This window comes from Theropithecus gelada, chromosome 16 (genome assembly GCF_003255815.1).
Source record: "Theropithecus gelada isolate Dixy chromosome 16, Tgel_1.0, whole genome shotgun sequence".
Classification (NCBI taxonomy): domain Eukaryota; kingdom Metazoa; phylum Chordata; class Mammalia; order Primates; family Cercopithecidae; genus Theropithecus; species Theropithecus gelada.
This window is the reverse complement of record NC_037684.1, coordinates 56,720,120-56,735,894: the sequence shown is the minus strand read 5'-3', so window position 1 is coordinate 56,735,894 and position 15,775 is coordinate 56,720,120. Positions and strand designations below refer to the sequence as shown.

General features: G+C 58.0%; 1 protein-coding gene across 1 annotated transcript in view; it reads left to right on the top strand.

Annotated features, from left to right (window-relative positions):
• The window catches only part of RPH3AL (rabphilin 3A like (without C2 domains)), a 133,843-nt gene extending 119,107 nt beyond the window's left edge, over positions 1-14,736 (top strand). Inside the window, exons 7-9 of the mRNA XM_025362039.1 lie at positions 9,913-10,026; positions 12,178-12,324; positions 14,048-14,736. Coding sequence (XP_025217824.1) covers positions 9,913-10,026; positions 12,178-12,324; positions 14,048-14,082 — 296 coding nt within the window. The 3' untranslated portion in view covers positions 14,083-14,736. The remainder of the gene's footprint in view (positions 1-9,912; positions 10,027-12,177; positions 12,325-14,047) is intronic.
• The last annotated feature ends 1,039 nt before the right edge of the window (positions 14,737-15,775 follow it).

Here is a 15,775-nt window from a genome sequence, read left to right as displayed (position 1 = left end):
CACATGCACACACACCCCCACACACGCGCACACACACACACACCCCACACACACACACACACACCCCCACACACACACACACCCACACACACACACAGGCACACACACACACACACGCGCACACACACACAGGCACACACACGCGCACACACGCCAGAAAGGACCGTTTAGAGACAAGGAAGGGGGGTTGTCTTTGAACCACCTGAGAACCGCGCTGTAGGCCCCGTGTGGCACCTCGAAAGCCACTGACTCACATCTCCCTGGTGCAGGTCTGCTGTTTGGGTCAAGAAAACAAACCATCAAACAATGTCATAGACAGTCGTGTCTGTGGCTCTGGTCCAGCCAGACGTTTGGGGAGTGAATGTCGTCCATCCCAGCTGAGGCAGGGCGAGGGGAGGGGGTGACGCCGCGCTGCCCGAGGCCGCGGTGGGTCCCGCTGGGAGAGACACTGACAGTCGGCCTTGGTCTTCTCAGGCAGCTGCCATTCTGCCCGGCTCAGCTGAGGCCTGGGTACCATTTGCCCATCTGTCTGTGCAGGCAAAAGGGACAGGCTTTGGCCCTCGGTGCCGAGGAGTCAGATAAAAACAGCCGCAGCAGCAGCCGCCACAGATGACACGGTTGCTCGTTACAGGCTGTGCTGGGCGCTGTGCATCTCTGTTATTTCGTGTCATCCCCCATCAACCTGTGATGGAGGCACTACTATTGTCCCATTTTACAGAAACTAAGTACCGGAGAGGTCAAATAATCCGCACCGTCGTCTCAGCATGGAAAGGCAGAGAAATACCCGCAGCGGTCAGGAAACCGCCCTTTCCGTGAATCTCCAGGGAGTAGAGGCCCGGCCGCATCTTGCATGGCAGTGTTTTGAAAGGGAAGCCCACACACGAATTTGTTTTGACCTTTGGAGCCCTTGGTTAAGCCAGACACAAGCTCGGTGACGATGGGCACGAATGGAGGGGCCACCCCCAGAACAGAAGTCCGGAGCATGAATGAGCTACTGTTGCTTTCCTCACCTGCTGCACCTGACCCCTTCCCCCACCCGCCCGTTGTGGGCCTCCTCGCTGGCTTAGAGATTGGTTTCCAAGAAAAGGCCCTCATCAGCCACACCACGGAAGTCAGGAGCGTGGCTGTCACCTCTAATCTGCCCAAGACCCAGTGGCAACCTTGGCTGACTGGTCGATCCCAGCTCCACGGTGACATCTGCGGGCCCCTTGCCCCTGTCTTAGCTGAACCGGGAGAGTGGAGCCCAGCCCCAAGGGCCAGCCTCTGGCTTCCTTTTGGTGTGCAGAGCTCCCGTGTGTGCCTGGCGTGTGTGCCTGGCGTGTGAAGCTGGCGTGTGAACCTGGCGTGTGTGCCCGGCATGTGTGCCCGGTGTGTGAACCTCTGGCCCATGCTAGGCCCTGCCTTGTGCAGTGAAGCACGTCCATCTCCAGCCGCTCACCTGTCTCGGGGACTAAGTGAAGTGAATAAATCGGGGCCTCCCTGCCCCATCTGACTGTAGCGAAGGCCTAGGAGATAACCGCCCTGGCTCCGCTCAGCTCGCAGCCCTCTCCCACGGCCTCTTGTCCGTCACAGGTGAAGCCTGGGCCTGCACGTGGAGCTGAGCTGATTCCTCGCTGGTGTCCGGAAGCAGCAGGGCCCTGGCCTGCACACGGGAAGCAGCGGGCGGGCCTCCCTGCCTGGCTTGCCCCTGGGGTAGACAGGAGATCCAGGCAAAGCAGGCAGCCTACCCCGTACCTAAGCTTTGACCACAGACCCCGTGGGCCTGAGGAGGGACTGAGATTCAAGTCCAGGTGGGGGAAACTGAGGCACAAACCCAGAGGCCAAGAGAGCAGGGCCCTGAGGATATGTGACAGACCTGGGGAGGGAAAGACGGAGATGGAGACGCAGAGATGCAGAGAGGCAGATCCTGGAGAGTGAGAGGAGCTGGCATAGACAGAAGGAGGAACCAAGAGACACTCAGGAAGGCTCCGAACGCACAAAGACGCAGACACGGAGGGAAATGGAGACAAGAAATTCAGAGGCAGAGGGAGATTTTAGAAACGTCAGCAAGAGGCCGGGTGCTATGGCTCATGCCTGTGATCCCAGCACTTTGGGAGGCCGAGGCAGGTGGATCACTTGAGCCCAGGAGTTCGAGACCAGCCTTGACAACATAGCAAGACCCTGCATCTATTAAAAAAAAAAAAAAAAAAGCAAGAGAGGCAAAAATCGATGAGGTGAAAGAACAGCGAAGGCCCAGACACACGCAGAGAAAGGCTGGAGTCAGGACACACACAGAAGCACGCCCTGCACCCGGCACAGTTGTGGGCAGGAGGCACGGACTTGCTGTGCTTCATCTCTGTGATAAACCAAAAGCCGTCATCATCCCTGACAGCACAGACCACACCCAACCCAGACCGGGCCATGTCCCCTGTATGCCTGAGCCTGGAGTCTTTCTCCTGAGCCAGCGGGACTGTCCTGGCCCCAGAGGAGTCCACTCCTGGCCTCTGCTTTTCCTGTTCTCTGCCCAGGATGCCTGGCACGCCCCAGCCTCAGCGTTCGTATATAAATCATACCCATCCTTTAATTCCACCTCTTCCAGGAAACCCTTCCTGACTGCCCCGTCCCTGGGGAGTCCGCCGCCCTTCGCGTTTTCTCTGGAGGGAGCCGTTCTTATCTTCCGTACGTCCGCCTTTCGCTCTGTTTGGAGCTCCTCAAGCGAGTGCAGGGACCACAAGATTTTAATGCTGGTGACCACATTGCTATTGATTTGCGGATTTGTCTTCATTATCCGGTGCCTCCTGTCTGTCTCTGGGCCTGAAGGAGGGAGTAAATGAAAATCGATGGTAAATGAATAAGCAAGCACAGGACAGCCTCCTCCACTCCTGAGGTCTGGATTCCCAGCCCTGGCTGTGCCCCGTCAGCTCCCGTGCCTGGGGCTGTCCTTGGGGGCCTTTCCATGGCAGCCTGGACGGGGGACCGAGGAAGGGGGGCTCCCCGGGTGCCACGGCCTCTCCCGCCCTCTGAGGTAGTCCTGAGGCTGTCAGGCGTGGTCAGGTTGGCAGGCAGCGAAGGGCCAGACGTGCACCCGAATCTCCCGACTCCAGGGCCCCTGAGGGAAGGCGGGGCAGGCTCCGAGCCTCTTCCAGCTGCCAGTGGGCTCCTCCCTAAGAGGTCAGGCTCTCTGGGCCTCGGAGCCCCCTTGCTCCCTTTCCAGGCCCTGCAGGAGTTTCCAAACCCAAGGAAGAGCTTGTTTCCCCAGCCCTGCACCCGGCCCGGAGGTGGGTTTGGAAGAAGAGCTCCCCCGGGACCCACTCGTCCGTGTCCATGGAAGCAGGCCGCCTACAGCTCCTCCCCGTTCAGCTGCTTTGCCCAGGCTGAGGCTCCCGGCACCCACTCCCTGAGTGTCCCTTTGGGGGAGGCTGGGAGAGGCGCCTGGCACCCCTGAGGTCCCTCCCTCGTGGCTCAGAAGGGCTGCCCGCCCTGCTCTCGTCCTGGGGGAAACCTCAGCCCTTTGGGGGGTGGAGGTGACAGACGGGGCCCTGGGGTCGCCGTTCCCTCTGTGGCCAGCCCTTGCTGACCCCAGCCGGCCCTGCTGTCTTTGCGCAGCGCGGTTTCCCGTCCTGGGGAGGAGTTTCGGGAAAACAGCAGGTATTTCCTGAGTACCTGCGTTGTCCAAAGCCCAGCCGTGGGGCTGCATATTCAGGTCTGGCCCCGACCTCGCGTGGTGCCTGAAGCTGTTGAGGAAGTCAAGGCAAGCATCGGTAGGAGCTGAAATGCAGCCAGACGGCATCTGGGCGGGGAGAGGAGGGAGGTCGCGTCTTCCCTGCTTCTTCCCGTTGGCATTTCGCCCACAGGGTTGAGGAGACTTTTCAGTGGAGAAATGATTTGAATGGGTTCCTCGAGGGGGTGGATTAGATTCAAATTTTTAAAAATATTTATAGGCTCATACAGCCTTTTACATTTGCAGAGCCGTTTGTCTGATGGTAGTTATTTCTGTCTCCATTTTATAGATGGGAAGACTGAGGTTGAAGGAGATTAAGGTATTTGCCCAGGAGCCTCCGAGGCAGGACCAGAGCTCAACCCTAGCTGCTGAGAGCGAACTAGAGTTCCCCCCACCTGCGGCCTCTGCTGCGACAGGAAAGGGGTCCAGAGGGGGCGCAGAAGAGCATGGTGGGGAGACCGAGAGGGGACTGGCCGCGTGGAGGGAAGGATTTCTGAGCGGGTAGAGCCCTTACGGTCAGGCAGGACCCTGGATAGAAAGGCCTGGGTTCAAATCCCAGCTCTGCCTCTGAATGGCTTCTGAAGGCATCCTGTGTCCTGGGTGTCCTACAAAGCCCAGCTTGGGAACCCACGCTCCCTCCAAAGGGGTGAGTCCACCTGCGAGGTTGGCCCGGGCACCCCAGGGCCAGCGCTGTGCTGCGTGGCGTCTCCACTGTAACAGCTTTTCCTATCAAGTACCTACCACAGGCCAGACGCCGACCGCATTCTTCTTTTGACCCTCACGACAACCCGGGGTGGGAGCCCCCAATCCCCCTTTCCACAGGGAGCCCCTGAGCACACAGGTAAAGGACTGCTCCAGGGCCGGACACTCACGCCTGTGATCTCAGCACTTTGGGAGGCCGAGGCAGGAGGATTGCTTGAACCTAGGAGTTAGAGACCAGCCCTGGCAAGTAGGCAGACGACGTCATTACAAAAAGTGAAAACTAGGAAACTGGCCTAAAGTCATACCGCTGGGAAGTGGCAGAGGCAGGGCACCAACCCAAGTCTCAGAGCCAGAGACTCCCCACCCCAGACTCCCCTCCTGCTGCCGCCAAGATGGAGCCTGGCCTTGGGAGGCATCTCAGTGGGACTTCAGGCCCCGCTTCCTACCCTGCGTGCAGGTGGAGCGGCCGTCCCCCGTCCCAGCAGGGACCGAGAGCCCTGCGTCTCTGCAGCTGGGCCTGCCTGATGGGCTGGAGATGGCTAATGGGGAGTGTCTACCCTCCCCGGGGCCTTATCATCGTTCCTTTACATTAAGAGAATTTTTTTGTTTTGTTTTTAGTCTGCAAAATTTTCCACCATCTGCTTTGCCTTGGCAGCATGTTTGCTGAAAATATCTCTTTTCCTCTATAATTCCCATAATTTCTGGGGGCTTTGGGAGCCTCCAGGCGGAGCAGTGGTAGCTCACAAGTGCCTCCCAAACTCACAGGCTGTCCTTGTACCGGGCAGCAGCGTCGTATGGCCCAGAAGGAGCATTTCCCCATCCCCAGACCAGGGAGGGGCACCAGGGCTGTCTCCACCAACGGGCCGACCCAAGGCTGAATCCCAGGATTCAGACCCAGGGTGGGCGCCCAGGTCAGCCCCCGTGTTTTTGTAGCGAAGCCTGGAGAGATACCTCGGGTCATGCAGAGAGGTGGTGGCTGAACAGAGCCTGGAAGCAGGGCCCCCGCGTCCCAGGGCAGTGCTGCGAGGCCACACAGCCAGCGTGACCCTGTCCCCTGGACCATCCCAGGCCGGGCGTCTCCACAGCACAGCTGCCGCCCGTGTCCTTTGAGGCACTCAAGAGTTTCCAGAAGGAAAGGCTCTTCCCCCCGCTCCGTGTACCGAAACGCTGAGTTTCCATGGTGACAGTCAAATTGCAAATCCAGCCAAGAGTGAGCAGGAGAAAGAAAAGCTGGCCTCTCCCCAGAGAAGTGGGCATGGCTGGCGCTGCGGCTGGCCGCTGCCGAGGATGAACGCCGGGCAGGCAGGCAGCCCTTCCGGGCCGTGGTGGGGAAGCCTCAGGGATGCCAGGTCCCCAGCAAGTGGCTCAGGTCCCCGTGGTGAGCCCGGGAGGGGCTTCCCCCCACCCCTGCCTCGGCTCAGGCCCCCGTGGTGAGCCCGGGAGGGGCTTCTCCCCACCCCTGCCTCGGCTCAGGCCCCCGTGGTGAGCCCGGGAGGGGCTTCTCCCCACCCCTGCCTCGGCGGCAGCCGGGTGACTCCCTCTGATACTTCTTCCTCCGAAAGGCAGGTGGGATGGCCTTCTCCCTGGTGTACTCCCATCTTCCATCTGAAAAATCAGACGTGGGCAGAATACAGGGCTCGTCGGCGAGTCATCCCAGACTCAGCCTTTGGGGAATTAAAGAGGAAAAAATATATCAGCCTTCAGACACAGCGTGGTGTGTTGAGGATGGAAGAGCAAGGGCCAGAAGATGCGTGATCCTACAAGCTTTGTTAATAGGCCTGGAAGACTGACAGTCACAGCTGCTATGGAGGGAGAAAGGTGGCAACGGCAATCGAATGGCAAATTAGCTGAGGTCTGGGTTTTACGGTGACGTTTCAGCGGAGGGAGGAAGAAGAGGCTCCCCCTCTGCAACCCGAGGAAGCCAGGAATATCTGGGGACACCGTGTTTGTGCCGGGCCAGGGGCTTCTCAGCGGAGTTTGCTCGGTGTGGCCCGTCCATCCTGCCAGTACATGCCAAGGCTGCTGCGGGCACTGCTGACTTCCTTTGGTTTATTTCTTTTGAGTGGTGTTTATTTGAGTGGATTAGAAATGGGATTTGGGTCCGTACCACAAAGACCTCTAAGCCCCAGTTTGAAATCCCAGGCACAGCGAGCAGCGATGCTCCAGCCACGGAGAGGCTCCTCCCCACTTCTTCAGGGCTGTGGCCCTTTGGGGTCTATAAACGGAGACGAAGAACAAGCTGACTGTAACTCGGGGAGGGTCGCTACCTTTTTTTGTTAATCGTGGTGCACACGGGCACCACGTGGGGACTAGGCCATTGTTGTCTTGCGGTTTTTGCCTGCTCCCAGCCCAACTCCATAACCTCGTGTCATAGATGACAGAACAGGGAAGAGGGGAGACGGAGGGTGAGCCTGTCTCCCTAACCCCAGTCCTGGGACATCCCATCCCGTCGTCTCCTTCCAAGTCCTTTGGCATCTGTCCCTTTGCACCAGAGGAGCCCGGCACTGCGTGGCACCACAGAGCCCCGTGCCCACCCCCAGCCCTGGACCGTGTAGATTTTGCATATGAGCCGTGGGGGAGATGGGACATTCCAAGTCAGGAAGCATGACTGGACCTCCCGTAAGCATCTCTGCCAGAGAGAGGCGGACAGCAGCGTGGAGGCGAGCCGCCCTGCCCTCTGCAGGGCTCTCCTCCTGCTGGACACCTCCCTGCTCCCGGGAGCATGAGCCACAGGCCTCTAACTTCACCGTAGCTGCCCCAAGGGCAACATGGAGAACGACTTGCTCCAGGAGCCCAGCAGGAATCCCTGGCTCCTTCCCACCTCCTCCTATCCCTGTTTCATGGGACCCATGAGGTTGGCATCTAATCAGTGAGTCAAAACTACACGCATGCTTGTAAAACGGACGCCCACGAGGTCTAGTCTTGGTGGATTCGTGATCAAAGCAGCTCAGTCCAGGACCCAAAAAACAATCGCAAAATAAGGCAGGTTTTCCTCGCATTTCTCAAATACTATCAAGAGGGCACACAGACCACAGCCATGCCCCGTCCCCATCGCCTCCTGCTGCTGCGTCACAAAGTCCAAGGAGCCAAAGTACAACTCTTCCCCCGGACAGCAGGACAGAAAGAGGCAGAGCCTTTGAGCAGATGGAGGAAGGAAAGGCCAGGCCCAACCCCATGCTCATCACTCCTGCCCCGGTGCACAGGTCAGGGCCACAGAGGGGAGGCCACGGGGAGGGGAGGCCACGGGGAGGGGAGGCCACGGGGAGGGGAGGCCACAGGGAGGGGAGGTCACAGGGAGGGGAAGCCACAGAGAGGGGAGGCCACAGGGAGGAAAGGCCACACCAGCCTCATTTGCATGTGCAATTTGGTCCCCGCCCTCGAGGAGCCTCATGACCTGCTAGGGGAAGCAGACATGCAAACAGCAGAAAGTGGTTTGGTGCCGTTGTAGCAGAGAGTACAGGGTGTTCAGCCAGCCAGGGCACAGGTGAGATGGGCTTCCTGGAGGAGGCAGTTTTCTAACTGGTCCGAGAGAAGACAGGTGGGCAGGGCAGAGGCAAGCCAGTCCCAGTGGGAGGTGGTGGCAGGAGGCACCCAGGGCGAGACAACGGGGGGCGTGGGATGCAGTTGGAAACGCAGACAAAGGGCAGGAGCCCAGTGTGGTCCTGGGGGCATGGGGAGCCTTTAAAGACGGTGAAGCTGGGATCAGCTACCCTCGGTATAGACAGATTTTGTTTCTGGTCTTATCTCCCACCAGCGGGTACCATGGCTCAGGGCTGTTTGGAAGACGGAGGAAGATGGCACTCAGGGCCCAGCACAGTGCCTGGCATAAGAGCTCAACCCGCCCTAACCTTCCTCCGTAAACACCAGCGTTTTACATTCCCCAAGGAAAACCCTGACAGGCACCCTGACTCCTGCCCATCTGCTGAGTTTCTCACTTGTGAGAGCTGGTTACCCTTGATCCAGACCTTTCTGTGCAGTTGTACTCGGTATTGCAATGATATCACTTAATTAAATGTTATGCAAATTGACGGAAAGAGTTGTAAAAGAGACAGAATTGTTTCATGAAAACTGAGACTTTGGAAAGTCGTTTTTGTTCGTTTGTTTGTTTGAGACGGAGTCTCGCTCTGTCACCCAGGTTGGAGGCAATGGTGCGATCTCAGCTCACTGCAACCTCTGCCTCCCGGGTTCAAGTGATTCTCCTGCCTCAGCCTCCCGAATAGCTGGGATTACAGGAGTCCGCCACAACACCAAGCTTATTTTTGTATTTTTAGCAGAGACGGGGTTTCACTATGTTGGCCAGCCTGGTCTTGAGCTCCTGACCTCAAGTGATCCACCTGCCTCGGCCTCCCAAAGTGCTGGGATTACAGGCGTGAGCCACCGCGCCCCACCCCGGAAAGTTTTGAGGGAAGCAACTTGCTTTATAAAAATCTATGGAATTAGCAGGACAAGTGTGAGAACCAAGAGGAAGAAACGGAAAAAGGAGGATTCTGCAGTTGTCCTGCTTTGCCAGGGTTTGTGGGTCCCGCTGCAATTCAGAGAAACTGCAACTGGGGTTGCAGACAGTGCAATACGTGTGCAGTTTATACCTGAGAGACTGTGCGGACCAGTCTTGCAGAAGCACCCAAGCCTGGCATCGAGAGATTGGTGAATGGATGTACATTTCTGTGTTTAAAATAGAACGTTTAAAGGGTAGCTATATCCTGTATTATGACTCCCACTGTTGATTACCCAGCCAAATACGGTTTCCATGTAGTCCAGAAAACAGAGTTTCTCCACGGTAGGTGTTCACTGTGACAATATCCTCGCCTCCCCTTGCTGGGATTCCAGCCACGTCCGTCTGGCTCCCTTCCGCATTTGCGAGGCCCCACTGTGCGTTACTGGATGAGCTGGGATGAGAGCCCAGGCCTGCTGGCTCCCAGTTCCGTTCTTGCAGTGAAATCAGAGGGTGGTGAGCAGGGTCTGTGGAACCAGCCTGCTGGGAGGAGACTCCCGGCTCTTCCACTACAACTTGGGCGTGTGCCCCTTTTTCTTGCCTGTGAAATGGGGGTCGTGCTGTTCCCTACCTCCCAGAGTTGTACTGAAGCTTTGGTGAATGTGTCTGTGGAAAGTGCCTGGAGTGCTCCCCGAGGGTCAGCTCTCAGCTCGGACTCTCCCCACCCCGCACCTGCAGGGCAGGCCTTGGGCCTTTTGCCTCCCGAGTGGAGGCCTCAGAGCCGTCCCGTCTGCACCGCGGTGAGAATCAGCCTCCGCTGCGGCAAGCGGGTTCTGGTTCTGCCAGAGGAACTAGAACGGGGGGTGGCGTGTGGAGATGGCGGGCCAACGGGCGAACGCTGTCTGCTGGTCACGCAGCGCCCACGTCCCAGCCTCCTCACACCAGGACTCGCCTCTTTGGCCGGCAGAAGCGCGTGTCCCCCCATCCCCAGGCCGTCGTTCCTGCCCCGGCCCCTCCGCCCGTGCCTGCAGCAGAGGCTGGTGGGGTGACCTCCTGTGCTGTGGTCTGTCTCTTCCAGTGGTTTCCAGTGACAGTGACAGTGACTCGGATCTCAGCTCCTCCAGCCTAGAGGACAGACTCCCGCCCACTGGGGTCAGGGGCCCGAAAGGTGACAAACCCAGGAGGGAGTCAGGTAAGGGGGGGAGTCAAATGCTGCTTATTGGCTGGGTGCGGTGCACTCCGGCCTGGGCAACAAGAGCGAAACTCCGTCTCAAAAAAAGGAAAGAGAAAAGAAAAGAAATGAAACTATTAGGCTGGGCACAGTGGCTTATGTCTGTAATCCCAGCACTTCAGGAGGCCGAGGTGAGCGGATCGTGAGGTCTTGAGACCATTCTGCCCAACATGGTGAAGCCCCGCCTCTACTAAAAATAAGAAAATTAGCCGGGCACGGTGGCGGGTGCCTGTAATCCCAGCTACTTGGGAGGCTGAGGCAGGAGAATCACCTCAGTCTGGGAGGTGGAGGTGGCAGTGAGCCGAGACCGCGCCACTGCACTCCAGCCTGGGGACAGAGCGAGACTCTGTCTCAAAAAAAAAAAAAAAAAGTGCTGCTTATTTCCGAGGCCCCAGGCACAGAGTAGCTTTGCTGCACCTCGGATTGCTGCTTCCCAGAGGGTGTCCACGGAGTTCTTCTACATCTGGAAGGAGAAGCGGGCCTAGGGACGGGACAACCAGGTTCTTTGAGTCTCCTCTGTACACACAGTGGGGGAAGGAGAGCAGGCAAGGGACAGGAGCCAGGGCCAGCCAGGCCACCGCATGCCCTTGGCTCACACACCTGGGACTCCTCCCGCGCCCACCTGTGAGCGTTCCCCAACTGAGAGTTCATCTCCTGAATCGTGAGAGCTGAGAAAATCAGGTACAGAACTCCCTGCACTAGGTCATTCCTGCCATGAAACCACCGTGGGGTCCCCAGGACCTGCTGCGACCTCTGGGCCTGCATTTCCTTCTCGTTAGCAAGTGAGACAGAACGGGTGGCCTCCAAAGCGCCTTCTGACTTGGATATCCCTGAGCTCACCCTCTGGGACCTGCCGTATGAAAGAGAGTTAACTGGGGCATTGAGACTGGTGCAGAGAAGGCCTGGGAGAGGTAAGGAAAGACATTTTCCTGTCCTTCAAACACACGAAGGACTTCTGGAAAAAAAGCTTCAGTCAGTCACTCCACAGGTCAGAACTGGGATCCTTGACAGAAATTTCAGGGAGGCCAATTTTAGTACCTAAGAAGAAAGGGTTCTGTAATAACTGCCCCAAACAGGAATGAAATGCCTTGGGGAGTCCTGTCTTGGGACCAAGACTGGGTTGGGAATGGAAGTTTGAGCTAAATCAGAGCCGGCAAAGGCCTGGCACACGTACCACCACCCTCCACTCCCGTGACCATGGCAGACATTACTAGGTGCTCGTGATACTCTTTCCACAGAGCCCTGATCCGTCACCGTGCAGACATTACTAGGTGCTCGTGATACAGAGCCCTGAGCCGTCACCATGCAGACATTACTAGGTGCTCGTGATACTCTTTCCACAGAGCCCTGATCCGTCACCATGCAGACATTACTAGGTGCTCGTGATACAGAGCCCTGAGCCGTCACCATGCAGACATTACTAGGTGCTCATGATACTCTTTCCACAGAGCCCTGATGTGCCCTCCGAATCATCCTCAGTGCAGTTTTCTAAGTGGCCAATATCAGTAGGTAGAGATGGTGCAAGAGATGAAAACTGTCCCCGGACCAGTGACTTCCTAGGCCCCTCAGGCTGAAGATTCTAGAGATTTAGAAGAGTATAAAGGAAACTTACCTGCCGGCCTCGGTTTCCAGGGCAGGCTTTATACTCCCTTCTGCCTCCCACCGCGGGCTCTTGTGCCCTCGCTCCACACCCACCCTCAGCTCTAACCAAGCAGGACTGGGAGACAGCGAAGCAGCGGGCTCCACGTCTGCTCTCTTGGCCAGGCCAGGACCAGAAACCATGTTTGAGTGAAGACCCTTTAGTGAGTTAAGGCAGCAGTCAACATCTCTCTCTTATTTGGTTAACCGAAATACATATCAACCCCCGCCCATTCCGTGATCATTGTGGATTTTCAAGTTGGTGACGTGTGACTTAGTGAAACGACCTGCAGGCCCGTTCTTGGACCCAACAGCAGCGGTCAGAGGGTGGGGTCATGCCAGAGCCTGGCAGCCGTTTGGGTGGGGTGGGGGCAGACGTCCCATGGAGACCCACCACAGTTCCGAACGAGGAACTGGGCTGAGACCACCCTGTCTCAGTTCGAGATCCACAGGCCCACACATGGTCTCCCACAGGTGGCAGTGTGGAGGCCCCCAGGATGGGGTTCACGTACCCGCCGGGCCACCTCTCCGGGAGCCAGAGCAGCCTGGCCAGTGAGATGGGGACAGGCTCTGCCGACCTGCAGGGGGGGACCCTACCCCAGGCCGACCCGAAGGGCCCCGGTGAGTATCCAGCTGCTGTCTTCTCCCCTCTCCTGCCCCCGCGGCCGCGTCCTCTCTCACTCACTCCTTCCAAACTGGAGACTGGTTGGTGACATTTTCAATTCTGCATGTTTACCAAGCACTGTGCGGGGAACCAGGTGAGCCAGACCCCGTCCCTGCCTGCAAGGAACAGAGAGAGGGGCCCGGAATGAGAACGGTAACCATCCCTAGCCGCTCTCACTAATTACAGCAGTGGTCACCATCCTCCGCTGTATAAAACGTGCCGGGCTCCTCTGGGCCGAACCTTCGTTCTGTTGGCAGAGTGGCTGGGAGGCTTATTGTCCCCATTTGATGGGTGTAGAAACCAAGGCACAGAGAGAGTGCCGGGAGAATCGTGGGCTCCCACCCTGCCCTGTGCCTCTGGACCCAGTCCTGGCTGGCCCAGGAACATCCTGTGGCGGGGGTGGGAGGCTTCTTAAACTAAAGCCAGAGAGAACTGCGCAGGTACAGGATCAGCCCTGTCTCCTTCAAGAAGGAAGCTCCGGGCAGGTTGGGCCCCTCCCTGGCCAGAGGATTCATGGGTCCACGTGTGCACCAGGGCGGCAGCTGATCTCCGTCCCCGGAGGTGGAGGGCACCTGGCAGCCCCCCGCGGGAGCGCCTGCCCCACCCCTCTCCTTCCCCACTTGATGGTTCCCCAGGAGCTGCAGAGCATCCGGGAGGCAACTGTGGCCGCAGAGCGGACCCTGCCCCCTCCCTCTGGCCTCCTGGAGGTCCTCCACAGAGGACAGTGTGGAATCCGGCAGCCCTGAGTTCTTGTCCCAGCCCTGCCACCCACAGCCACGTGACCTTGAGCAGACTCCCCAGGTTGAACCATATGAAATTGCATTTAAAAAATTTTTTTTGAGACAGGATCTCATGCTGTTGCCCAGGCTGGAGTGCACTGGTGTGACCACAGTTCACTGCAGCCTCGACCTCCTGGGCTCAAGAGGTCCTCCTGCCTCAGCCTGCCAAGTAGCTAGGACTGTTGGCAAGTGCCGCCAGGCCCGGCTAATTGTTTTGTATTTTTCAAAGGGACAGGGTCTCCCTGTGTTGCCCAGGCTGGTCTTGAACTCCTGGGCTCAAACAGTCCTCCCACCTTCGCCTCCCAAAGTGTTGGGATTATAGGCAAGAGCCACTGCGCCCAGTTGAAATTCCGTTTTTCTGGTTCAAAAACGTGAAATATCAGTAGTTCCATATGGTTCGCCCTTAGGTTTGATCTCTGCGCCCAGTTCTGTTATCAGTACGGTGTCATTCGCAGGGTTCTGGGGAGAGAAAAGTCAGTGTCATGTGGACAGCCTTCCCCTAGGAGGTCCTCAGTAAACGTCCGGTAATAAAGGGGGAAGCCGTGTGGCCTAGCGCAGAGAGGGGGTTCCTGGGCTTAAGAAACAATGTGGGAAGGATGGGCGTGGAGGAGGATTTTCTATCTCCCTGCCCATTTGCTCCTTGCGGCATCCTGAGGTCGCCACGTTGGCCACCTGGGTTAGGAGGGGGCCTGAAGCCCAGAGGGGCACGTGACTTTCCTGCCATCACACAGCAGAGCAGAGCAGCGCTGGTCTCGAGTTCGGGCTCAGGCACGGGTGTTGTCAGCAGAAGGCTGCCTTCTCCTCCAGCCCCTCCGTCTCATTCCCAAAGGCCGGGCTGTCACTGGGGCGGGAGGGACTCCACCCCTGCTCACCCTGCGGTGGCCTCTTCTCTCCTCCAAAGGTAAAAGACACACCTGGATGAGCCCCCAGTGCTGACGCGGCTCCAGCTGCCGGGGCTGAGGCGTTTGGTGCCTGGAACAGACTTCCCTGTGGAGGATTCGTGCCAGACCCTGCCCGGCTCCCACGACCGGTCCTTGTGCCCTCGCCAGCCACCCTGCTGGCCATGACTCAACAAACCAGTGTTGGGAGCTGTCTGCCTCCCCGACCCAGTGCCTTTCTGCACCCCTTCTCTCCCGGGGAGCTGTCTGCATCTGCCGCCCCCTCCAACCACCGCCCTCAGCCCCTGACCTTATTTATTGCCCTCCCCTCCCACACCCCCAACCTACCTTGTGATGATTTTAAGTTTGCGTGTGTCTTGGGTTGGGCCGGGGGCTTCCCACACGCAGTGTCCGAGCGGCCGCCTGGCCGGGCTTTCTCGTTGCTGTATTAATGGAAGACGAAATGCTAGGGCACGGCCTCTGAAGCTGCGTGTGGTCCCTTAGAGGCGAGCCCTGGAGCCAGAGCAGTGAGCGTGAGATTCACCCACCCTCTCCCTCTCCCTTCAGCTCTGGGAGGCAGGCGCAGTGCCCCCTCCCATGGGCTGGCCCAGGACCGCAGGCGAAACCTGGCTCTGGTTTCTTTGGTTTTTGTATGTTTGTTTGTTTTTGAGACAGAGTCTCGCTCTGTTGCCCAGGCTGGAATGCAGTGGCACAATCTAGGTTCACTGCAACCTCTGCATCCCAGGTTCAAGCGATTCTCTCACCTCGGCCTCCTGAGTAGCTGGGATTACAGGTGCACGCCACCACACCCAGTTCATTTTTATAGTTTTAGAAGGGATGGGGTGGCCGGGCGCGGTGGCTCAAGCCTGTAATCCCAGCACTTTGGGAGGCCGAGGCGGGTGGATCATGAGGTCAGGAGATCGAGAACATCCTGGCTAACACGGTGAAACCCCGTCTCTACTAAAAATACAAAAAACTAGCCGGGCGAGGTGGCGGGCGCCTGTAGTCCCAGCTACTCGGAGGCTGAGGCAGGAGAATGGCGTGAACCTGGGAGGCGGAGCTTGCAGTGAGCCGAGATCGCGCCACTGCACTCCAGCCTGGGTGACACAGCGCGAGACTCCGTCTCAAAAAAAAAAAAAAAAAAGAAGGGATGGGGTTTCTCCATGTTGGCCAGGCTGGTCTTGAACTCCTGGTGTCAAGTGATCCACCCGCCTCGGCCTCCCGAAGTGCTGGGATGACAGGTGTGAGCCACCGCGCCCAACCCTGTTAGGTTTCTTTGAATCCCCTCATGGCCTGCCTGGTTTTTGCTCAGCCTGTCTTCAGCTTGAGGAGCTGGGAAGCTCTGGTGGACGCTGTGAACTCACTCACTGAAGAGCAGCCTTCAGGTGCATCCCTGGCCAGGGCACGTGGCTCCCTCTGCCATGAATTCACTTCTCTTCAGGAGGTTTGGCTTGGCATGAAAATACTCCATTTAGAGTGTGGGCAAATGCTTCTGGAAAACCCTTCCCTGAAGAGAGAACGTACGTGTGTGTGTGTGTGTGTGTATGTGTTGGTTGGTGTTCACACCCTCCCATCCTTCCTGCCTCCTGCCCCAAACCCTGGGTCCCTGGGTCTGGAAGGGCCTCCTCTCCAAACTGGGAGCTCCTGGGCCCCCACCGTTCACTTTTTGTCCTAGCTGCTGGCAAATAGTAAAGAAACTCACTTTCCCTGTGGCACGTTATGCTTCAGAATTAAAACAAGGAAGATTAACA